Genomic DNA, 25,837 nt, shown 5'->3' on the forward strand with positions numbered 1-25,837 from the left:
CTCGACCAAGTGAAAGGCTGAAAGTTGCTGATACATTTGCAGACATTTTGAAAGTTTTAGACTACTGTGATAAGAATTCAGTGGAACTGCCGAAGTTTGTTATATACGAACCGGACGAAGTCCCCACAATTCCTGGCGAGGCAAGCGCTACGTTAACCCGCAAGGTAAATGATTTATGTCTAGAATTTAAGAATTTTGTGTCTATGGCTAAAGCACAGAGCCTATGTTGCCCTTCAGCGAGTAGTGTCCCAGGCCCCGCCAACCCTGTAACAGTCAATCCCCAGACATCCTATGCCGTTGTTCTTAAAATGCCAAAGTCTCTTGATAATCCCATTGCTCGCAAGCAGTTTTTGGATACCATCTGCCCCAACTCAGCCGAAATAAGTGAGCTAAAAAAGGTGAGACAGGACTGGAAATTATTCGTCAAGTCCAAATCTTCTGCTGAAAAGATCGTTGAGAAAATGAAAGTTAGTAAGCCTGAGGTCTCTGCCATGCTCAAAGAGAAAATGTTTATTGCTGTTTTGAAAAAGGTTCCACCTAGTATGACCCAGACTGATATAGAATCCCTTGTTCCATGTGCATTAAAAGCAATAGAAATCGGTAGCTTTGAGCGCTCCAAAGTGTTCAAGCTGTATTTCGGGACTAGTAAGGATCTCGAAGACTTTCTTGCAGTCTCAGTCCGAATCGGTTATGAGAAGCTGCCTGCTGAAGAATTCAAATTTCTCCCAAAAAGATGTTATTCGTGCCATAGAGTTGGTCACTTAGCGACTAATTGCGTATTGACGCCTATATGTGGTCGTTGTGGTGCTTCTGATCACACATCCACGAAGGATAATTTGTGCACTAAAGATATGTACTGCATTATATGCAAAAAGAAAGGCCATACATGCTATAACATAAGATTTCTGGCTAATAAAGCGATAATCAATATGAATTCCCTACCAAAATGAATCTAGAACCCGCTTGTGCTAAGCATGCAGTTGCAACGTGGAATTTAAATGGAAATATCCTTAACCGGTCTATTTTTATCGAGGACCTTCTTTCAAGATATGATATTGTGTGTTTGCAGGAACATTTTGCAACCTCTCTCAGCCTTCCGTTATTGAACCTGTCACCAAACCATCAAGTTTTTACAGTTGCAGCCAAACGCTCTCGCACTCATGGCCGGCCATCTGGTGGCCTTGCGACTTACGTTAGATCCTCTCTATCAACTTCTATGTTTGACTCGGCATTAGACTTTCTCGCTATCAAAATGCATGATATTGTTATAGTGAATGTTTACCTCCCTACGGACTATCGTGATGATCGATCAGATAGACAGTTTGCCATAAGTATTGCAAGGCTATCCAAATGTATTGATAAAATAAAAAAGCATGGACTTTCGTGTCTGATAACAGGTGACTTTAACTGTGATCTTGAAAACCCGAGCGGCAACAACAGTTCAAGTTCTAATCGTGCTAATATGTTACTCGGTATGTTAGGTGATGAATTTATACTCGCGTCTAAGAATAAGAATTTTTCATATATTCATAATTCGGGAAGTATGTCAAACCTAGATCATGTTATGCACACTCAATCACTTACACCGAGTGAGGTTCTTGTTTCTGATTCAAATTTTACATCTGACCATTTTCCATTGTTTTTCAATATTGATTTAAATAGTAGTGTTCCGCCTCCTCCTGGAAGGCTCCAGAAGCGTCCTTATTTTGTTTGTGATTGGAAACGTGCGTCTATGAGTTCATTTCAGTCGACTTGTGATGAACTTGTTTCAAAAATCCGCGTTCCTTTTGATCTGCTGATGGTTAGTTCTAAGAACCATCCGGCGGAATCACGAATTCGGTTGAATATTTATTGTGGTGAGCTTGTGCATGCATTACGTCTCGCTGAACAATCAGCTGTACCATTTAGACGGGTGTGGCCTGGTACCGAAGTACCAGGCTGGTCTGCAAATGTTAATCTTCAAAACGCGTGTAGTTCGGCAAAATTCTGGCTTTCGGTTTGGCGTGAGGCTGGTTGTCCTCGAGACGGGTGGGTGAATAAGCTTCGAATTCATAGTAAACGTAAATTCGCGAAAGAACTTTCACTACACCGTAGTGCAATTATTCGTTCTTCATCTCAGGCTATCCTTACCCACCCAAATAAACTTTGGTCTTCATTGTTTAAAGAAAGATCTCATGTAACAATGACCTCAATATCTCGAGATAATTGGGTTCAGCATTATAGAAATGAATTTTCGGCTCCTGATATCAAGCTACAAAAAAGCTTCGGTGTGAAACTGGATGATTTCTTCTCACGAAAGCGAGAAGAAAACAGTCCTGGTGTTAAAATTACGAGGTGTTCTATCCGTTCTGCTATTAGAAAACTAAAAAAAAAGAAATCGCGCGGTTGTGATGGTATATCAATTCAGCACCTGCTGTTTTGCAGCGAGCTGTTCCTTGAGCACCTTGCCCTGCTTTTTCAAATAATTTTTAACCTGGGTATAGTGCCTGATTCTTTTTCAATAGGAATATTAACACCTGTGCCTAAAAAGGGAAAGCCACTTAGCCAGTGCTCGTCTTTCCGACCTATAACTGTGGCTACAGTTTTTTGTAAGTTATTTGAGGCACTTATTGTCGATGAACTGCGGTCGAAATGCACAGTCCCAGACCATCAATTCGGTTTTCAGCCTAGTCTTGGTAGTGGTCACGCTCTTTCTGCTCTTGTTTCGGCTTTGATAGATGCTGAGAAAAGCGGTGAGAGCATAGCTCTTGCTGCACATGATGTCAGAAGGGCCTTTGATTCACTAATTCATGAGCAGATTATTTTAGATATGGGCCTAGTAGGTGTTGATCCAAGTATGTTAAACCCTTTATATGATATGTATAAAAATTTAAAAGCTAGGCTTAAGCTACCAATAACACCAAACCTGACAAATAACCCGGTACTCCCCGTTGAAAAAGGTGTAAGGCAGGGTGCATTGACATCACCTACCGCATTTAATAACAGCATCGTTAAACCACAATCTAAGTCAAATCTGACATATATTCTGAGAGGAATTGATCTATTGTTAATAAGCTATGCAGACGATGTACTTAATTTGAGCCACCTCCTTCACGGTTTAGAGGAGAATTTTATCCAGCTTCAAGTAGAATATGGAAAAATAGGCCTTCAGTTTAACGAAAAGAAATCTGATGTGTTGTTATTTAATGCTAAGCAAGGGTCTGCTGTTGATGTTAGGCTGGGTGGTGCTACTGTTCGGCTTGCCGAACACATAGTTTATTTGGGGATCCCTATTGGTCGGTCTATGCTTGAAACACGTCATCTTTTGCAGAGTCATCTGCAGAAGCGGATCTCTTTAGCGTATAGCCGTGTTGTAGTTTATAAGCGTCAGTTTGATCGGCGGATTTTGGCCCATCTATATAATGCAATGGCACTTCCTCATTATCTGTATCTAAGTCCCTTTTGGAGGATTTTCCAAAAGGAAGATAAGAAAAAATTGCGGTCTACATATGATAAATATGCAAAGTACCTCTTACGGCTTCCACCATGGACAAGTAACCGTATTGTGACAAGTCGGTATGGGATCATCAACCCTAATGAAGCAATATTAGCCCAAATCGCCAGATATAACTCTAAAATTGTTACTCATCCTTGGGCAATTATTTTGAGGCAATAGGTTTTTTTATTTTTTGTAGTTAGATACTCATGTGTTCTTTATTTTTCTTGTGTGTTGTGTATTCTTCTGTAGTGAGTTTTTTTTTTTTTTTTTTTTTTTTTTTTTTTTTTTTTTTTTTTTTTGATGGGAATTAAATATGCATGTATGTATGTATGTATTCCTGTACAGTGATATTTAAAGTTGTATGTATGCAAAAGCGGTTCAGTGCTTCATCGAATGTTCTTTATAAATTATTCCATTGTTGTGATGTTTCTTTTTTTTTTTTTTTTTCATATTCCTTTTTTTTGTCGTTTTGTCTGTATACTCCGTCTCTGTTTACTTTGTATTGTATGACGGGTTAGAAATAAAATAAATAAATAAATAAATAAATTCTTTAAATCCCTCCTCTAAACTTAAAACTCATGTTGCACCCCTGTATCCAGAGTGCCTAGCATGGATTAATTTATAAAAGACCATATCATATGAATGTAAAATAAAGTTTTCACATTAACATGTGAAAGATTAAAATTCAAAGTCCTGCTATTGAAAATTGGGTTTTGAATAAACAATTTCAATAAATATCATAAACTTTGTTCAATCAGAATTTTATGCATCTATGTTATGTTAAAAAACCAGTTTCTTTGACTATTTTTTTTTCTGATTAGTCACTTCTGCAAAGTGACTAATTACTTAGGGGGGGGGGAGGGGGAAGATCAATCAATTTTTTTATATTATAAAGCCTTCGCTTCGAGCGTTGCTCCCAGTCAGCTCTATTGCCATATTAGTGATTATTCATTTGACGTGTTAGATAAAAATGTTAAAAACTAAATAAATTTAATCTTTTTTACTGCCTAAAACAGTTCAAATGGTATAAGCCCTAGCAAAAGTACACTCCTACTGCCACCTAATGATTAACAAACACTAACAAAATTAGTCATTTTGTTTGTGTGCTCAGAAGTTGCTGGTCAGAAAAGGTAAAGAAAATCAAACAATTCTTGTAAATGGCCTAATTTTTGGAATTCACAGCAAATTATTGAGGCTGTTCTTTGGTGTGAAATCAAACAGGGAGAAACATATGAGTTTGAACATTGGCAGAGAATGAAGGGGGGGGGTTTAAACTTTAGGTAAGGTTTATTTCTGGATGGAAATTAATCAGCAAATTACATCAGTATTGTATTGGTACAATACCAAAATAACATGGGTATTGGACCCAAAAAATTCATGTCAGTTGGGCCCTAACCTATATAAACAATAATACCCCTTTTTGCCCACCCGTAAGTTTGTAGTAGAAAATACTATTGATGACTTAATCAACAAAAGTAGGCAACTATTCATTGCAAATTATACCAATATACTCAAATTTTAATTGTAATCCAACATATTAATTCTTAAGCAGAAAAAGTGAAAAAGAATGGTTTTAAATATGAATTCACAATTGTTGATATAATCAATTGAACAGCAAGAAACCTGGGGTTTAAGCATCCAGTACCCAACATCAAATCTTGGTTAGGCCTGGTCATGATTTTAAAAACATAACTATGGAGGACTTTTCATGAGGAGAGTTCCCATGGAAGGGTGTGAATTTCCTAGTATTATTTGAAAAACAATCAGAAACTAAATAAAAGAAAAAAACAAATTTTTTCAACTTGAAAGTAAGGGAAAGCTTTAAAATTTAAACTGAACAAAATTATTCCTTATATGATGGGGGGGGGGGCTTTCCTCTCTGCAATTCCTTCCTCATTACTCTAAATTTGATGATTTGTTCAAATTCATTAAGAAAATTTGCTGAAACACTAGAGTCAAACTGTAAAGACTAAGCTAAAAAACTTTAATTTACCAAATGAGGAAATGAAGAGGAGACATTCCTTTTATGTACAGATTAATTTCAGTATTTTTTAAGCTTTAAAGTTCCTCCTTAGCCTACTTTAAGTTGGGGGTCTCTGATTTTTAGGGATAACAATGCTGAACAAAATTACTGTCTTAAACGTTTTGATTGGTTGTTTCTTTGTTGCTTTTTTTGGATGGGGGGGGGGAATTGCCCTCTAATTAGATTTGACTCTTGAAAAGAGCACTAGAATTTTCAATTTGCAACCAAATGAGTCCATTCCAACATTTCTAAGACAATTCCTTCTATACAAGGTGCCTTGGTGGAAAAAATAACACATTCAGCCTACTTTGCTCTTTACTTAAGCATTATACTGTACTGGCTATGACAGTTTCAATTGCAAAAAAGGAACATCAATAAAATCATAAAACAGAAAAATGCATAGACAATATAGAATTTGGGATATCTGTTTGCAGATTAGGGAGAGGGGGTAAAGTAAAGTGAAATGCTTTTAAGAATTATATAGGCTAAGCAAGTATATCATAATTTTTTGAAGTTATTTTCACAATTTCATAGTATTTCTTTCTGAGGATGAGTAATTTTGGGTCAATGTTGGTATTAATGGCACAATTGTTTGGGGTAATGAAACTATTGTTAATAGATGCATTTTGACTTTTGGAACATCTTTTCTCTCTTGTAAAACTACCGCAAACTCACCATTATGGAGTTATTCTAGCCCTAATATTCTTGTATTTATAAATATAGAGTTATAATCATTTCCATTTTCATTGATTGGATATTTGAAATCACAAATCTGTAAAAGTTTAGAAACAAATTTGGGCTATATATTTGAACATTAGGGGGGTGGGGCTAAAGCATAGCATATATTAAATACATAAACTAACCATTGCTGTATTCAATATATGTTATGCTTTACCCCCCCCCCCCTAATGTGTAAATATATAATAACTCAATAATGGTGAGTTTTGGTAGTTTTACAAGAGAGAAAAGATGTTCAAAAAGTCAAAATGCATCTATTAACAATAGTTTCATGACCCCAAATAATTGTTCTGGTAATACCAACATTGACTGTAATTTTGAACTAGCAGCTTGCTCCTTTTCAGTAGGCTATTATAGTTGTTCCTGGACAGACAAAAATAGAATTCTTGTTAAACCCAGATACAGACCACTGTAAGAGATGAAAAACAACAAAGAAATATATAAATAGACTAAACCTAACCATATTAATGTCCCTAGATATTAGAAAAATGAAACTTTCAGAGATGGGTCTATAGGCTAAAGTATATCCCAGGAAGGTATTTTAAAGTACCCACCTCCTCTCCTTCTCCCTCTAGAGGGCCCTGAAATTAGCCTACATGACAGGTATATACCTATCAAAATTTTGAAAAAAAAAACATTTGGTAAAATTCTAGTTAATTGACTTCTAGCTATCTCAGAAAGGGTTTAGGTGAGGAAAATGAAATTTTCAGAGATGAATCTAAGACTAAAGTATGTCCTGGGAATGTATTTTGAAGCAATTACCTCCACTCCTTCTCCCTCTAGAGGGCCCTGACCTTTGATGACCTTTAAAAATATGTGTTATAAAAGTGAAATCTTGCAAAATAGATCTTCTGCTTAATTGAAGTACAAAAAAAATTTGTTTTCAGCTTCATAACTTTGCTCAATTCCATTTTATAAGGTTTTAAACATATAAAAATACATTTCCTAAATTAAAAAAAAAACAACATTGATATGGCTAAAAATTCTCCTCAAATAACAGGAATTGCATTTTCAGAACTAAAGGCAAAGAAAAAGCAACTAGTAACCAAAAATTAAGGTAAAATGTTGTTTTGTAAAAATTTCAATAGGTATAGACCTGTCATGTAGGCAAATTTCAGGGCACTCTAGAGGGAGAAGGAGTGGAGGTAGTTACTTTAAAATACCTTCCCGGGACATACTTTAGCCTGTAGACCAATCCCTGAAAGTTTCATTTCCCTAACCTAAACCCTTTCCGAGATAGCAAGAAGTCAATTAACTAGAATTTTACCCATTTTTCTAACCTAAACCCTTTCTGAGATAGAAAGAAGTCAAATAACTAGAATTTTACCAATAATGTAAAAATCCCACACCCCCTGATAAGGGGGTGTGGGATTCATTGTCTGGGTGACAGCTAGCCTATTATATTGAAAATGTGCACAAAATAGCCTTAAGCTTTACTTAGGAAATCTTTTACTCCGGAAAAACTGAAACCAAAAAAATTGGCTTCATAAGTCAATTCAAAACGATGAAATATACCACATTTATTTCAGATCCTAGAGTTGCTGCGAAATCTTAGCCATGAGGTGTCGCTTTTAAATATTATTTGTTTTAATCGCCATCTATTTTTTAATATATTGCTAAGTCAAAACAGTTACATTCCAGTTAATTATATTTGTCTTAGTTACAGGTTAGAAATTGTTTAGATAGTTGAATTTCTCTTTTAGATATAATCTAGCTTTAAATGCACATTTTACTTCTTATTAATTTACTATTTCCAAACTTTAAAATACTTAGATGGCAATAAGGGCTGTGCAGGTTTTAACTTCTTGAAAAAAATATAGTTCCACTCACTTTCTTCTTAGATTTTAAGAAATACATGCTGTCTTTGCTGCCAGGACCGAAGAGGGGGGCGAGCAAATATGAAGAGAAAGCTCTAAAGGGCAGTACTATGTTTTCAAAGTATTTGTTGATGAAGTAACTTGGAAAAAATAAATATAGCTTTTGAGTCTCTGCTCAACTCCGTTTCCAAATAAAGCTTCTAAAACAGATTCCGATCACTGCCTCTATCCCAGGAAGTTCCAGTCCCGGATATGGTTCTAGGTTAGACACTTTTGCTGATTTTTTTTCTAAATTTGAATTATGATCCTAAATTTTGATGAAAAACAAAAAGAATACAAGCCATCAAAATTAGCAAATATTTAGCTCAGGGCCAAATCCATCAGGGGCATGATTTGCTATGGGACAGGGGGCAACTTTCCTTCCCAGACTTCTATTTACCCCCTCCCCACAGCTGAAATTTCATTTCTTAAAAATCTTGTCAAAACTAATATAAGCCTTTATAATTCATCCATCCTCAGAAATGAGTCAATTTTCTTTAGTAGGCCTATATCTTTACCTTTATGGTATGGCTTAGTTTTCAGTTTTTACTATCATTTCCACTTGGTTTGGAAAAACTGACGAACTTTGGTAAGGATTTTAACGAAATTATGCCACTGGTATCAATGGTAAAGGGGAGGGGGAAAATTCAATTCTAATAGCAGCGATTACTATATTGGTAAATAATGTGGAATGGCTGCTCAAGGGTATTTTTTTTTAGATAGCGAATTAATTAATAATTACCGATTTTTTAATGCAAAATTCCAATTCCTTTTTTAATTCAAGACGTTCTTATGATTTATTTGGGATTTTCGCATAAACTTTGCATAAAAAGTCAGTATTTTCCTTCCTGATGAAGTTGTAATAGATTCAGAATAATTGAATTTGGAACTGTTATCTGCAAATCCCCTCAGAATCGCTTAGGGGTACATAAACCATAAGATATGGTTTAAACATAAAACTAAAGTAATATACCAGTTACCTGCACTAAAACATTGTTTTGACTTTAAATAAAGACAGTTTGACTCACAATTTACAAGAATTCAAGCAGCATATACTACTCCAATTTCCACGCGCGGTAAATTTTATAGCTTTTCAATTTTGGTTTATCGGTATTGTTATTCAGTTGTTAATTGTCCTAAAATAGCTGCTCACTACACCCTCCTCCTAAAGAAAAATAATAATAATCAACGATAAATTACTAGCAACCGATGACAAAACATCAACAAAATAGTGCCAGCGAAATGGTATCAGCCAAGCCAGTGGCGTCAATTGAGGAGGGGGACACAGGGAAGGGCATATACCCCTAGATCCTCCTGGATGTTAAAATACCTCTTTGGGGATGTTTTCATTGAATTCGGGATTTCCATTCGAAAACAGATAAATCTCTCCTCCTCCTCTTTCCCACTCTAGTTTTGGCAAAATACATTTTGCCTTCCTCTAAATTTTCTTGAGTTGATGCCACTGCATTGGGTAGCAGGTTTATCCTCTTAATGACAAAAGGTTTGTTATAAGTATGTAAGTCTGTATGCTTGTTAGATAAACTTAAAATCATAGAGCACTAGAGTAAAAAATATTCATAGGTCCTTCAGTATAGACTAGAGTCAGAAATATAACAGCAGGAGAAGGCAGTGACTGGAGGAACAAGCAATGTTATAACCAATTTATTTTTCTTTTGATAAATATCACCATTTTAGCACCTTTATATAGCTTTTAATTCGGTTTTTCAAAAAAGATGAGTTAATAGGAATGGCAGCGGTTGACGGAGAAAGATAATCTTGGGCAGTCTGTGATTCTTCATCCCCAGAATGTGTCCTAGCGCTCTATAGCCCCACAAAGCAGGATTGATAAACATTGTTCATAAAGCTTACTGTTTGAGATAGGGTCAGTCACTCCGGTACCCAGAAGAATCGGTATTCAATTTCTCTAAAAAAAACATCTAGCAAATCCTCCTCCTTTTTTTGGGGGTGCCCACGTCTCAGAATTACGATACTGTTGTGCCTACTAATCTGACAACTCACAAGAGAGATAGTTAAATATAATCTTATCAGATTTAATTGAATGAAAAATGTTTGTTAATAAAAAAAAATTTTTTAGTAAATTAAAATATTGTCAAAATTTGGCCTGAAAATTTTTTGGGAGACAGGGGGAGAGGGTATAGATCAGGTTTATGTCCCGGGCGCAAGAGAGGCCAGAACTGCCACTGTATAATATTAAAATATAGTTTGGAGCAGCAGTTGTAATTCTTATATCTTAATAATATAAATCTTGCATCTTAATTTTCAAGACGTGAAAATTTTAATGAAGACAGTTTGTTTCTGGCGACAGTTTTCTCTCTAAAGATGTTAATTTCCTTTGAACTGAAAATAAAAAAAATTGAAATGACGAATATGGTTCCAAATCCTCAACATGCAAAATTGCAGAATACGGTCAACTAGTTCCAGTTATCCCGATCAATCGAACTTCAAATAATCTAGTCATTATTAATGAGCTCGAAACAGATATCTCTTTATTTCACCTTCACACATATTTCACCTTCACAGTTTCATCTTTATACTTTATTCTGTAATACTTAATCTTTATGCCTCATCTTTATTCTTTTTATTTTTTTTCGTTTTTGTGTGAGTCCTGACTCCAATACGTCAGAAACGATGCATGAAAAGCTGGTTAACAGACATTGACTAAAAAAAGACGATTAGATAATTGGAGGGTTACATTTTGTCAATAAGTCAGCCAGCCACCGAAGCTTTGGGAAATCGTAGTCTATTTAATATGACTAATACAAGTTCCTTAGACCTAGGCAACGGTCAAATATCACTTAATTTCTTACCGTGAAAATACTTTCATAAATTAACGTCTACAAATGATTACACGTATTAAAATCCGTTCAATCCACACGGTCTATATTTCTGTGGAACAACAACTATAGAAAAAAGGAAACAAAAGTGGAAATGAGTTTTTGGCCACTTGAAGGAATGGGTTTTAGGTCTCCGTGACTCTTGGAAAAGAATTTTAATAGCTGAAGGTCCTGCCCTGTTGTCCAGCTGCTTCCAAAGGCAGAAAAAGAATGCAACAATGGTATATAAATCGAAGCTGAAGCAACATTACTGACTTAGCAAAGAGCGAATTGCTATTGTATGTCTGCTTCTCAATCCCTGCTCACCATATATAATATATAATCGGAGAAATAGGGAGAGGGCTTATCTCATAGCAAATAGAAAATTCTCGCGTTTTTATTGCACTTGGTATTCTGTCGGTCTGTCGGTCCCACTTTTTCTACTTTAGGCACTTCCAGGTAAGCTAGGATGATGAAATTTGGCAGGCGTATCAGGGACCGGACCAGATTAAATTAGAAATAGTCGTTTTCCCGATTTGACCATCTGGAGAGAGTGGGGGGCCGGTTAATTTGGAAAAATAGAAAAAATGAAGTATTTTTAACTTACGAACGGTGGATCAGATCTTAATGAAATTTGACGTTTGGAAGGATATCGTGTCTCAGAGCGGTCTTTTTAAATTCCGACCGGATCTGTTGACATTGGGGGGAGTTGGGAGGGGGAAATCTAAAATCTTGGAAACATTTAGAGTGGAGGGATCGGGATAAAACTTGGCGGGAAAAATAAGCACAAGTCCTAGATGCATGATTGACATAATCGGAACGGATCTATTGTCTTTGGGGTAGTTGGGGGGAGGATAGTTCTGAAAAATTAGAAAAAATGAGGTGTTTTTAACTTACGACGGGTGATCGGATCTCAATGAAATTTGATATTTAGAAGGATATCGTGTCTCAAATCTCTTATTTTAAATCCCGACCGGATCTGATGACATTGGGGGGAGTTTGGGGAGGCCTAAAATCATGGAAAATGCTTAGATTGGAGGGATCGGGATGAAACCTGGTGGGAAAAATAAGCAGAAGTCTTAGATACGTGATTGACACAATTGGAACGGATCCGCTCTATTGGTGGGGGGGGGACGGTTAATTCTGAAAAATTAGAAAAAATGACATATTTCTAACTTACGAAGGAGTGATCGGATCTTCATGAAACTTCATATTTAGAAGGACCTCGTAACTTAGATATCTTATTTTAAATCTCAACCGGATATAGCGTCATTTGGGGGGGGGCAGTTGGGGAGGGACCGGAAATCTTGTAAAATACTTAAAGAGGAGAGATCAGGATGAAACTGGATGGGAAGAATAAAAACCTGTCTAAGATACGTGACTGACATAACCGGACCGGATCTGCTCTCTTTTGTGGAGTTAGGGGGGGGGGGTGTAATTCGGAAAAATTAGGTATTTGTAACTTATGAACGGGTGACCAGATCTAAATGAAATTTGATATTTAGAAGTATCTTGTGCTTTAAAGCTCTAATTTTAAATTCCGACCAGATTCAGTGACATTGGGGGGAGTTGGAGGGGGAAACCGAAATTTTTGGAAAACGTGAAAATTGGGGTATTTTTATCGTACGAGTAATTCCCCCTGTCCCTTCAAAGATGCACGTATACATTTTACGGGCAGGGGAGGGGGCCTCTATTTGTTAAAGATACTAAAAGTTATTATTTCATCAAATACTAATTTTTTGTGATTGTCACAAAGTTTTGCACTTCTTCCGCATTTCTGACCTCCAAGGAGGTAAGGAGGAACTAGGATATGCCGACCAAGCTTTCAGCCTTAAATTAATAATTGAGTAGTGCTGAATCATTGGACCCTTTTAGTAATGTGCTCTCCAGATTATGAACTGACTTAGATTATAGAAGAGCTTGAGTGATATCAGGGTTGTTTCCTATCTTCGTTCACATGGAATATTTGATGGTCTTTTTCCTAACGAACAAGGCAAAGACGACGGGAAAACATAGTATCAAATAAAATAAATAGTTCCTCATCGGCCATGTGTAAATGATACAAGTCTCCTGTGCTTGTAAAGATGGTTAATGTAGCGAAGACATAAAAAGTAGAGTAGCCAAGGCCCAGGGTACTGGAAGGTTAGCAAGAGTAGCTTTAGTCTTCAAATAAATATCAGAGTATTGGAATATACGGTACTGACAGTGGCCATATATGGCTCCAGAACGAAGGTGGTTTGAAGAAATTTGACCAACTTGTTAAGTGTTTTCAAGATTGATTGTCAAGGATATGTGCTCATTTGACTGACTGCAGATCAAGCAATATGCTGTACGGAAAAAGCAGTTCCATCTCACTCTCAAAGGTTATACCATAAGACAGATTACGATGGCAAGACCAGGTTTAACGGATGGAAGATTACATATTGCAAAATATTGTGCTTTTTGGCTATCTATCAAGGCCAAAACGAACGTAAGACGTCTCCAAACGTGGTGGGAAGTGGAACTTCATATGAGGCTGTAAAGAACGGAGCTTTAAAAAAGATGGGGGGAGTAGATGCGTTCCTAGCTGTGTTGGCCTCGGATGACTTGGCACTCTAGTGAATTGTCAATAGTAGCAGTTGTAGCTTTAATAGAAAGGAGTGAAGTTAATCTTGCTGATCTCCAGAGCCCTATGTAGCCTATATAACACATTTCTTTATTTTACCTAGAGGATTTGGATACTTCGAAAGTCTAATGTTTTACATGGACCATTGAAAGATAAAATATGCTAAAACCATCTGTAACCATAGGTTGGTCCGGCCATAAGTGAGTTGAATCCTTACGAAAAGTGTTACTTTCTTATTTTTTTTGTATTTTTTTAATGATGTTTTATTACAAATAACCCATTTTATTCTGTTTTAATGAGTTCGCCCTCTATCGCCTTGCATGTTTGCATGGAAAAACTGTCTAGAAAAATATCTTTTTCAAGGGGATAGATGAAAAAATAATATTAAAAAAACTGATTAATAAGCAAACCATTTAAAGATCAATGAAATTAAAGGAAAAATCATGAAACTCATAACATTTGAATGTTACGAGGAAGTTTTTCATGGTTTTACCATACCCCCCCCCCCCAAAAAAAAAAATGTTTGACACGTACATTGGTTCTGAAAATAAAAGGGTCCTGTATTGTATTTGTAAAATTCTTTTGTAATTTTTTTTTGTAAATTCTGTAATTCTGTAAGTAATGTAAAAAAAAAAAATTGAGCCCTAATGCCATTCGAAACCTTTAGATCAAGTCTCCCAAAAGCTAATATCTTTCTACCCCACTCACCTGAAAAAAAAAACCTTGTCTTAACATGCCCCTGTGTTCGACTATGATCTTACCTCACTGTCGTCCTTTATAATGTTCATAATAGCGTCACAGAACTCTTTTATATGCCTCAAACAAAACACAACAGCTTGACTAATCACGATCTCAAATGAGTCAAGAAAGGGGCTAAAATATTTGGATAAATAATATTCAATAACATAAAATATAACAAAATGAGCTTTTGATTTAACACTTTGAGGAATCATTGTTGTTCTTAAGATTACTGAATCGCTTTAGAATTCTCGTGTGATTTCTCAAAAAATAACATTTGACTTTCTTCCAGAATTAAAGAGACGTGTTGAAGTTTTATTTGTCACAGCAATTAGAAATGCTTCCTAAATCTCTCTCCGAACTCAAGGAGTATATGAATAAAGGTTCAAATTCTCGCAGTGAGGCATCACAGGTTCTGCCAATCACTGATGGCCACGTTGAGACCAGCGACTTTCAAGATATTCAGACAATAAAGGTTGAACCTATTGAAAAAGACAAGTTTCAATTTACGATGCCCGATGAGAAGCAAGGGAAAAGTGAGTCTGTGGTACCTTCAGGGAAGAAGACAGCAGAAAGCGTGACACCGATGAATTGCATCTTTTCTTCTGAGTTTGATAAATTACTGGAATGGAAAAAGAGGATTGACAGAAAACTTGAAGAGACATATTCTGAACTGGATAGACTTACCGAAGAAGAGACAGAAGGTATTAAAAATTGATCCAAAAGCGCAAAGTAGAACAAGAAAATATGTTTGTATCAAAACATGAAGGTAATAAAGAACATATGAAGGTATAAAGAAAACATGAAGGTACTAAAAATTGATGTAATACCGGATAAGTAGAACCATAAAACATATTTTCTGATAAAAATCAACTCTGACTGACGTATCTAAAATGCAGTGGATAAAGCTGGGATTCCACCTGAGATTTATCTGAAATACCCAAGCCCCCCTGAAAGCTTTAAAAGTGACCGAAAATACATTTCTTAATGTGAAAATAACCTCAAAGTAATGCAATAGCTTTATCCCATTAACAGCAAACAAGCAAACTCAGCTACAATAACTCTGGAAATAACATAGATGGCATTATATAAAACGCCACTAACCGTGGCTGAAGAGTGTCGTGGTCGCTATTTTTCTAAGCTTGATAGGACAAATAGCCTCCATCCTGCTATGTGTTAGTAGACATATTTGAATCTATTCTTTGTAGTAAATATTTCTTTGTGATTGTTTTCTTCTTTCTTTTTCTTTTTTTTTGTTTTTATTTGTCATCTCATCTCCATATTGAACCCTTGTGTGTTTTATTGGCCAATAAAGATATTGATTGATTGATTGACATTTCTTAATGGGTTTTTCTCCTGTGAAAAGGGCTCTAGTATTCCCGAAGACTCGACAAAGCCTTGTTCGGTTTACTTTATTAGTTACCTAATTAGAAAATGTTGCCGTTTTTTTTTTGTAATTTTGATTTCTGTTTGAACGTTTTTTGAAGAAAAAATTTATAATTGACTAAAAAGTTAACTACGAAACTATTAATAAGAATTCTTCATTATTAGATATCTACAAACAATTTATAGCTAAAATTTGAACTCGACAGCTTATGCTTTCCTTTGTGGTTACAGTTCATCCTTTCCTTTGTGAATCGATCACTCAGAGGTATATTCCTACTTTCTTGTACGGTTCATGTTATAGCAACTTTGAATTTTCTGCCAAACTTACACTAAAATCGGAAAAAGTAGACTTGTTAGTCAACCAATTTTTTTTTAATTGAACGCAACTCCAATTACACCTATTTGGTTATTTGTTTTTAAGTTTTTCCACATTCATAATGTAGAATACTCAGTCGGAATTAAATTCCCGACATTAAATTTTTTATACATGCATAAATTGCGTACAATTAATCTATATATGAAAAATATGTAATACGGACCTAAAAATAATAGTGGGAGTTTCCACTTTTTTGCTTACACTTAAAAATAAACTGAAATTATTAAGCTAGAAATCTGAAAATTTAAGCAGAATAAATTCGTAGCCATGAGGATATTATAGGCAACAAAAAATCTGAAAATATATGAACAAAAGATGTAAAACACCAGAAGTATGATACAAACAAATTCTAAAAAATTTATAGTATAATAACTGATAAGTTTTATATTCTTAATATTTCAGAGTTAGAAGTAAGTTAGAATTGCTGCACTTTATGTGGTGCGAATTCAATGTTGTAATTTCGTTACACTTGATCAAAAAATCATTCAGCTTGATTAAGCTGAATTTAAGCTGTTTAACGCTGTTTTACTGCTATTTAAGCTGTTTTTTTTTTAACTATATGTATCCTCATGTGTGCTTTAACATTGACAAAAAAAAGAAGAAAATACTATAATTATCAAGATGACTGGAAAGAACTAATAAAAATTAACTGAATGTTTAATATATGATAATGTTAATTCTTGGAAATGTAACCAATTCAAGATTCCATTTACCAGTAAGTTTTGATTTTTCAGTCTTATAGCTGTAAAAATTATTTCCAGAATATGCTTTGCTTTCAGTAAAGTGCGAATGACACCATAGACTTTAGAAAGTTTATGGTTAGGGACAGTGGTACTGTTTGGGGGGGCAAGGGAGGCAACTGTTCCTCTAATAATTTGGATGAAAAAATTATCATGTAGCCCATCCCATTTAAACCTCCAGAGGTGGACCTCCTCCCCCCCCCCACCAATAAAATGCTGGAGCTACGCCCCTGGTTAGGGAGAGACAATAGTCAAACTTCTGTTTGTAGTAATTTCTGTCCGTTAAAGTTCGAGAGTATCTATTTTAATTTTTACTCGTTTAAGATTTCATTTGTCATCTTCATCAGTGACTGTCACCTTTATGTTTGACGTGACTATTTAATTTCTGTTCGTTTCAGGTTTCAATTATTCTTTACCAGTAATTTCTGGTCATCTTAAGTTTGACTTATTATAGATATTTATTTATGCTCGTATTAAGTATTAATATGGCTTGTTACTTTGTTTGAGAAACTTCTTTTTCAGAATGTTTTTTTTAAATTAATTTCTGTTTGTTTTTGATTGCCAAAGTTTTATTATTGGTTAATAAAATTAATGCTTTTGTAGTTTTTCAGGTTTTAGGCTTAAAAATTAAAATATCATATTCTAGTTTAAATTCTAAAGTATCATAGGATGATCTGACTTGTCTCTGAATGTAGTCAATATAATCTTCTATATATATAAAAATAAGTTGTCTGTCTGTCTGTGGATCAGGTGACGTCATGTTTCTGTGTCGGCTGACGTCATGAAATTAGTTGTCGTCATTTTTGCTTTGACGGTGACGTCATTCAAGATATTTAAGACATATGTTCACGTAGAAATCTATTAATGTTTAAGTTTACAATGACTGATGAACTACCATGGCAAAAGCCGATGAAGATGCTCAAAGAGTCTATGCCAAAAAACTTGCTGCTGATAGAGAAAGTCAGAACAGAAAGCGTGCCGAGGAATCAAAAGAACAGCAAGGAAACAGGCTTGAGGCTAAAGAACGCAAAACCGCGCAGTTAGATGAAGATCCACCTGGACAGCGAGAGTCAAAACATATCAAAACTGAAAATGATAGCGATGATGATTGGGTTTGGGATTTTGACTTGGATAAGGTCATCAATGCCTACCAGATTTAAGTTAAAAAACAAAGGTTCGGCGATATGTACTTCATAGTGACGCTGAAAAATAAAGAAGAAAAAAAAACTGAAAAAATGTAAAAAACTAAAAAAAACTAAAAAGAAAAAACACTCAAAGATAAATTACAGACCGGGACACAAACGACGACCGACACAGAGGGAATATAAATGACGACCAGGAACCTCAAAGAAAAATTACAGACTGGGACACCCGGACACAAATCACGACCGGGAATATAAATAACGACCGGGACGCAGGGAAACAACTACAACGGGGACGCCGGGGGCACAGGCGGGATATATAATTGACGACTGAGACACAGGGATTGTTTGAATAGAAATTACAGACCGGGACACAAATGACAACCGGGACACTGGGACACAGGGAATATAAATGACGACCGGGACACTCAAAGAGAAAATACAAACTGGGACACTAGGACACAAATGACGACCGGGACACAGGGAATATAAATGCTATTTATATGCACAGACAATGGGACAGCGAAGAATGTTGTATATTCGCATGTTTTACGTAGTTAAAAATATATATTTATATATATCTCTATTCACAGGTGGGACACAGCTACAATGGCGCGTAACTAATATGGCGCGTAACGACTTACGCGCGCGGGGGGGCTTGGGGGGGGGGGGCGCGAAGCGCCCCACCAACTAGGTGTTGGGGTGGCGCGAAGCGAGTTGTGTGTATGCATGTTTGTTTGTTTGTAAAAAGAGCGTTTGTATATGACGTCATTATTAGTACATAAGGCTTTGTATATGCACAGACATATAAATATAAATGCTATTTATATGCACAGACAATGGGACAGCGAAGAATGTTGTATATTCGCATGTTTTACGTAGTTAAAAATATATATTTATATCTATCTCTATTCACAGGTGGGACACAGGGACACAGCTACAATGGCGCGTAACTAATATGGCGCGTAACGACTTACGCGCGCGGGGGGGCTTGGGGGGGGGCGAAGCGCCCCACCAACTAGGTGTTGGGGTGGCGCGAAGCGCCACCCCAACAGCTAGTTACTTATAGAATTTGATTTGAAATCAAGGTTTGGGATGATTATTCAACTAAAAATTTGAATCAACAGAAATTCATAGATAATATACTCGAAAGAATCATCCTGGGAGAATGTTCAAAAGATTACAAAAAAGAAAAAAAAATAGAATTACAGAATAAATGCGTAACAAAAATCACTCCTCTCTTTATTTCTGGCTTTATTTAATTTTTTTTCTTATTTTTATCTTGTCCACGAGTTTTAGCTAAGCATGGTGTGGAAAAGATGTTATTCTAGCAAACTAAATGCACATAATGTTTTAATTGGGATTTTCATCCCTGTCAAAAATTTCCCTAAAGTTCAAACGTAGTACTCTAGCCGTTCTTGCGATTTTTTACATAAGCAAATTTGATAACTTGGGTGCACATAGGGTCTTTTCATCTAAGCTCAAAATCCTTCTCAACATCCCTTGAAGTTTCACCTTAATATCCGTGGCCTTTCTGAACACATTCAAGATAAAACATTCTCACCTTTCCCATTGATAAATCCTGTATGTAAACAATGGACAAATTGTATAGTTAACAACCCTTTTTCCAGATGCTGTAGGGGCATGGTACCTGTGGAGGCACAGATATTAGACCTTTTAACTATTTTGAACTTTTTTCGAAATTTTCATCGATGTTTTTGAGGAGTATCTGAAAATTGAAATAGGAGGGACGACTGTTTGCTCTTTTGTCACTTTTCAACATCCCCATCAACATACTCTAAAAATTTTAGCTTAATACCCTCATCTGTTGCTGAGATATTGCTGATGCACTATATTGATGACCACAAGAATGCACATAGTGTATTTTAATCTTGTTCAATATCCCCCTCAACATTTCCTGGAAACAGATGTTAACTCCGAAAGGATAGCAAAGTGGCCTATTGACTATTTTCATCAAAATGGGTATATCGAAATTTAATCGGATGGAATTGAGGGAAAAGATCGTGAAGGAGGGGCTGTTTATCCTTCGATTACTTTTGAATCTTAAAAAGGCTGCTAGAACTTCTGATTTCCAATAGAATGAGCCCCCTCTGAAGTTTATACCATCATCCCTTCCATAAAAGCATTATATGTTAACAATGAGCAACTTGAATAACTTACAGCCATTTCATGGGAAATTGGGGGGGGGGGGTATACCACTTGGGACTATTGTTATTTGACCTTCGGACTATTTTTGACAAAAGGTCAAATCTTTCGAAGTATTTATCAATAACAATCTCAAAATAAGTGTTTGAGGTAAAAAGGCTGGTCGTATTCCAATTAGCTTTTTAATCTTAAAAGGAAAACTAGAACTTTCGATTTCAAATTTAATGAGCTTCCTCCAAAGTTTAGACGACCAACCCTTCCATAAAAACCGTATAGGTTAACAACGGGCAATTTGCGTAACTTACCGCCCTTGCCCCGGTAGCTGTAGGGGGTCTTATCAACCCCGGAGAAATTGTTATTTGACTTTTGGACTATTTTGTACAACAAGGCTGTCAAACAATTTTAATCGGATACATTTGGGGACAAGAGTGCGTGGGGGTGCTAGTTGCCGTCTGATCACTTTTGACTCTTGAAAAGGGTACCAGAACTTCCAATTTCCAATCGTATGATCCCCCTCCGAAGTTTATACGACCGCCCCTTCTGTATGAAGTGCCTCTGGAGAAAAAATAGTAAATCAGAGGCAACGCTATAGCGTTGCCTTAGTAAATTCTATTCAATTCAGTTTATTTATAACCCATCTTCAAGGAGGCACACTCGTGCCTCTATAAAGAGGCGACACACGACAATGTTAAGCGATCTTCGGTTCCAGTGGTCGCAGAGGGATGGGGAGGGATGCATTTCGTAGCCCGAGCTCCAACTAAGAAACCTGCAAAATTTCATCCCCCTCCAACTTTTCCTTCATGGGGAAAATCTGGCCGAAAGTTTCGACCCGTCAACCCAAGCCCTCCTTTAACGTTGTCCGATCGGGCTGAAATTCACAAGTTAAGGTCCCCTAGGGCCCAGGAGCTTATCCGCGAAATTTCAGCTTGATCCGATAACTCCTTCCCTGTTTTCCAGAAACCACGCATAGCCACTTAAAATTCATTTACTTTTTTTTCCTAGACGCCTACAGGTCACATCCGACATCGGATCTGGGTGTACGAAGACTCATTCGATGCGGAATTCTCCGAGTAATTTTCCTGGAAAGTTTCGTAGGAAAATCTTAACCCCCCAAAAGTTTCGACCCTCCACCCCCCCCCCCCTTTTAACGTTGTCCGATCGGGCTGAAATTCACAAGTTAAGGTCCCCTACGGCCCAGGAGCTTATCCGCGAAATTTCAGCTCGATCCGATAACTCCTTCCCTGTTTTCCAGAAACCACTCATTAGCTATTTAATTAACGGATTTCTCTCCATAAGAGCCCATGTTAATTTGAAATTTTTAAAAGATATTGAGAAGTTATAATTACACACATGCAATTTATTAGCTCAGTTGGTAGAGCGTGAGACTTTTAATCCTCGGGTCAAGGGTTCAAGTCCCTTACGGGCGGTTTTTTTTCACAACATCAAAAAATTTTTGATAACACCTGGACAGCTTATCATTTGAGAGATAACAGAATATTAGCTTCTAATGAGCAAAAGAAACATTTCGGTCATTCTATCTATTTTTTTTTCTATTTTATACAATGATTTAAAAGCGGGGGGGGGGCCGCAGCCACCCAAGTTCCTCTCCTAATTTCTGTACGAGGAGTACAGGAATTATTAAATTACATCCACCATGGATTGTAGAAAAACGTACAGAAATAATATGAAAAAAACTTCGTTTTCTTAAAGAGTTAAAGAGGCTGCGTCCCAAAGTCGAACCTTAAAACGTACAGGAATTAGAAGAGGCAGTTGGGGGGCTGCCGCCCCCCAAACCCCCAGCTTTTAAAGACTCTTTTGTACAGGTTTTTTGTTTTTTTGCTAACCCCCCGCTCTTGGCTTCGGAAAGGCCCTCTTTTAATTAACAAAAATTTGAAATGAATGAATAATGGAATAACTTCGAAAAATGTTAAACCCAAGAGGACAGGAGAACCATTGCGCCGAAACTAGTAATTAGTAACAATGAAGTCCCCCCACAAAAAAAACCTGTACAAAAGTCTTTAAAAGCTGGGGGTTTGGGGGGCGGCAGCCCCCCAACTGCCTCTTCTAATTCCTGTACGTTTTAAGGTTCGACTTTGGGACGCAGCCTCTTTAACTCTTTAAGAAAACGAAGTTTTTTTCATATTATTTACAAAAAGAGGATGAAACGAATTTAAGATGAAGTAATAAAAAAAGCTATAAATAAATACAAATCGAATCAACACCAAGATAGAATCAAATAAATAATGCAGACCAAGGATGAGATACTATCGACATAGAAGAACGAAAATCATGCAGCCTTAATCAATAAAAATTTAAAAAAAACAAGTTTTTTAAATGAAAGTAAGGAGCGACATTAAAACTTAAAACGAACAGAAATTACTCCGTATATGAAAGGGGCTTTTCCTCCTCGACACCCCGTTCCTTACGCTAAAGTTTTTTATTGTTTTAAAAAGTAGAGTTGCAAGAAAGAATCAAACTTTAGCGCAAGGAGCGGGGCGTCTAGGAGGAAAAGCCCCTTTCATATAAGGAGTAATTTCTGTTCGTAGTAAGTTTAATGTCACTCCTTACATTCATTTCAAAAACTTGTTCTTTTTAATTTAGTTTCTGAAAGTTTTTGAATTAATGCATGTCTGATTTTGGCTCTCCGTACATAAATTACTAAAATGAAATTTGCATATTAATTCTTTTTTTGGCTAAATGGCTTTCTCTTAGTTTTGATCAGACGATTTTGAGAAATAAGGGGTGGGGAAGGAGGTCTAGTTGCCCTCCAATTTTTCGGTTACTCAAAAAGGCAACTTGATCTTTTAATTTTTAACGAACGTTTTTATTAGTAAAAAAAAAAACATAACTTAAGAATTAACTTACGTAACAAACGTACATAACTTACGTAACTTACGTTACGTTTTATCCCAATTCTTTAAGAATGACCCCTGAATCAGAAAGGCCGTAGAATAAATAGTTGAAATTATTTAAAAAAAATTTAGCATAAAGAGCGAAGTATTTATCTCCTCCTAAATACCTCGCTCTTTATGCTGAAGTATTTTTAGAACTCTTCATATGCGTAATAATCTCTGTTCGTTTTAAGTTTTAATGCTTCTCCTTACTTTCAATTGAAAAAACTTTTTCATGTTTATATTTTCATTGTTTTTTTTTTATAGTAATGCTAGAAAGTCCTGCGCCCTTTTCATTGAATTTCTCTTCCCCCATGAAATACTCCTCCAAGGAAATATCCTCCCATATAGCCCCCTCCCCTGAACCCCACATCCAAACCAAAAAAATCCCCCTGATAACGTCGGTACACTTCCCAGTAACCATTACTGTATGTAAACATTGGTCAAAGGTTGTAACTTGCAGCCCCTCCCCCAGGGACTGTGGGGGGTAAGTCATCCCCAAAGATAGTTATTATGGTTTTCGACTATGCGTAACAAAATGGCTATCTCAAAATTTTGATCCGTTGACTTTGTGAAAAAAATGAGAGTGGGAGGGGGCCTAGGTGCCCTCCAATTTTTTTTGTCACTTAAAAAGGGCACTAGAACTTTTCATTTCCGTTAGAATGAGCCCTCTTGAAACACTCTAGGACCACTTGGTCGATACGATGACCCCTGGGAAAAAAAAAACAAAACGAAAAAACAAATAAACACGCACCCGTGATTTGTCTTCTGGCAAAAAATACGAAATTCCACATTTTTGTAGATTGGACCTTGGAATTTTTCTATAGGGTTCTCTGATACGCTGAATGCGATGGTGTAATTTTCGTTAAGATCCTATGACTTTTAGGGGGTGTTACCCCCTATTTTCCAAAATAAGGCAAATTTTCTCAGGCTCGTAACTTTTGATGACAAAGACTAAATTTGATGAAATTTATATGTTTAAAATCAGCATAAAAATCCAATTCTTTTGATGTGTCTATTAGTATCAAAATTCTGATTTTTAGAGTTTCGTTTACTATTGAACCGGGTCGCTCCTTACTACAGTTCGTTACACGAACTGTTTGATACATATAGACGAAACTAGGCGGAATTTATTCATTAAGTAACTATTTCTAGTCCAAGGAGGGTAACTGAGAAGGAATTTAGCATAAGAAAAAATATTCTACGAACAGATAGTTTCTGAGGTTCACTAATAAACTGCCAAACTGGACAAAGAGAAAGGAGATGAGGTACAACTAGGCTATTATAAATTTTGGTGGTATTTAATTTATCTACGTGTTTAATATTAGATACAATTGAAGTATAAGCTGTTCTTAGTTTTTTTTTCAAATTTTCAAGGGATGACTTCACAGTTTCTTTCATATTTTTCACAATAGGTATTCCAAGTAAACTCATTTTTGTGAAAGGGGGACTTGAGCATTTAGCTAAAGATAAAAAAAATAGGGCCATTTGTCTCTTTAAAATTGAAAGCTACAACAGCAGTTTTTTCTACGTTGAAAGAAAACCCAATATTTTTATAGTGATTATAAAGCTGATGAAACGCGTTTTCACATCCGCTAAAAGTACGGCTTAAATTCAAAACGCTCATCTGCAAATGTCATTAATGACAATTAAATCCACGGTAAATACAACTAAAATTAACGGAACTTTGGGCATGTAAAACAGAGTTATTAAATACAGACGGTGAGATAAAGCCACCTTGACGGACTCCTTTCAAAATATCAAAAAGGGAAGATCCTCCCTTTAAACTTCGCCTTAAGTTGATGGTACATACAGAAGGTATTTTGTTAAGCAAAAAATAAACGTCATAAGTCTTCAATGTTTTATTATTATTATTTATTTGTTCTTTTTCAGAAGCGCTTCCTATGGTATTTTTTTTATCATTATTTATTATATTTTTCCAGAGGCGCTTCCTGTTGTAGGATGGATGCATAAACTTGGGAGTGGGCTCATTCTATTGGAAACTGGAAGTTCTAGTGCCCTTTTTCTGAGTTAAAAATGATTGGATGGCAGCTAGCCCCCCTCTCACCGCGCCCTTTTTTCCTGAAATGCATTTTATAAGCACTTTGAGATAGCTATTTTGTTAAAAATAGTTCAAGGATCAGATAAAAAGCTTCAGGGTCGACAAAACCCCCAAGGCCCGGGGGCAAGTATTGTAAGTTGTGTCCAGGGGACATATGTGGCTTTTATGGCAGCGATGATCATATAAACTTCAGAGGGGGGCTCATTAGATTGGATATCGGAAGTTCTAGTACCTTTTTTTCAGAGTCAAAAGCGATCAGAGGGCAACTACCCCCCGCCATTTTCTCTCAGATGTATCTGATAAAATATTTGGGATAGCCATTTTGTTCCAAATATTTTATAGATTAGATAAAAAAAAAGTTTTGGGTCGATACAACCCTCCAGGGCCTTGGGTTAAGTGTTTTAAGTTGTTCCATAGTGGCATATATGGTTGTTATGGAAGGGATGATCCAGTAAACTTCAGAGGGGGCCCATTTGATTGGGAATCGAAAGTTACAGTGTCCTTTTTAAAAGTAAAGAGTGATTGAAGGGCAAGTAGTGCAATCTCTTAAGGCCCGTTTTTCCTAAATGAATCCGATAAGAATTTTGAGGTAGCCGTATTGTTCCCCGGGGGCCTGGGGACAAGTGTTATAAATTATGCCACGGGGGTGTATAAGGTTTTTGTGCAAGAGGTGGTCATATAAACTTCAGAGGGTTCTCATTTGATTGGAAATTGAAGATTCTGGTCCCTTTTTAAGAGTCAAAAATGATCGGAATCTGTCCCCCCACACCTGATTTTCCCCAGTTATCTCTGATCCAAATTT

General features: G+C 36.2%; 2 protein-coding genes across 7 annotated transcripts in view; one reads left to right on the top strand and one right to left on the bottom strand.

Annotated features, from left to right (window-relative positions):
* Positions 1-14,507, bottom strand: part of LOC136040989 (uncharacterized) — a 53,782-nt gene extending 39,275 nt beyond the window's left edge. For 2 of the 5 annotated variants that reach the window (XM_065725478.1, XM_065725477.1), the window contains exon 1: positions 14,296-14,507. In XM_065725478.1, the coding sequence (XP_065581550.1) occupies positions 14,296-14,487 (192 nt within the window). In that variant the 5' untranslated portion in view covers positions 14,488-14,507. The other 3 variants (XM_065725480.1, XM_065725481.1, XM_065725482.1) reach the window with 3 other exon arrangements.
* LOC136040991 (DNA ligase 1-like) overlaps positions 7,826-25,837 on the top strand; it is a 37,800-nt gene continuing 19,788 nt past the window's right edge. The window contains exons 1-2 of one of the 2 annotated variants that reach the window (XM_065725487.1): positions 7,826-7,905; positions 14,565-14,976. In XM_065725487.1, the coding sequence (XP_065581559.1) occupies positions 14,610-14,976 (367 nt within the window). In that variant the 5' untranslated portion in view covers positions 7,826-7,905; positions 14,565-14,609. Of the gene's footprint in view, positions 7,906-8,299; positions 8,319-14,564; positions 14,977-25,837 lie in introns of those variants that run through there. The other variant, XM_065725488.1, reaches the window with a different exon arrangement.

The sequence above is a fragment of the Artemia franciscana genome, chromosome 21, assembly GCF_032884065.1.
Source record: "Artemia franciscana chromosome 21, ASM3288406v1, whole genome shotgun sequence".
Lineage (NCBI taxonomy): Eukaryota > Metazoa > Arthropoda > Branchiopoda > Anostraca > Artemiidae > Artemia > Artemia franciscana.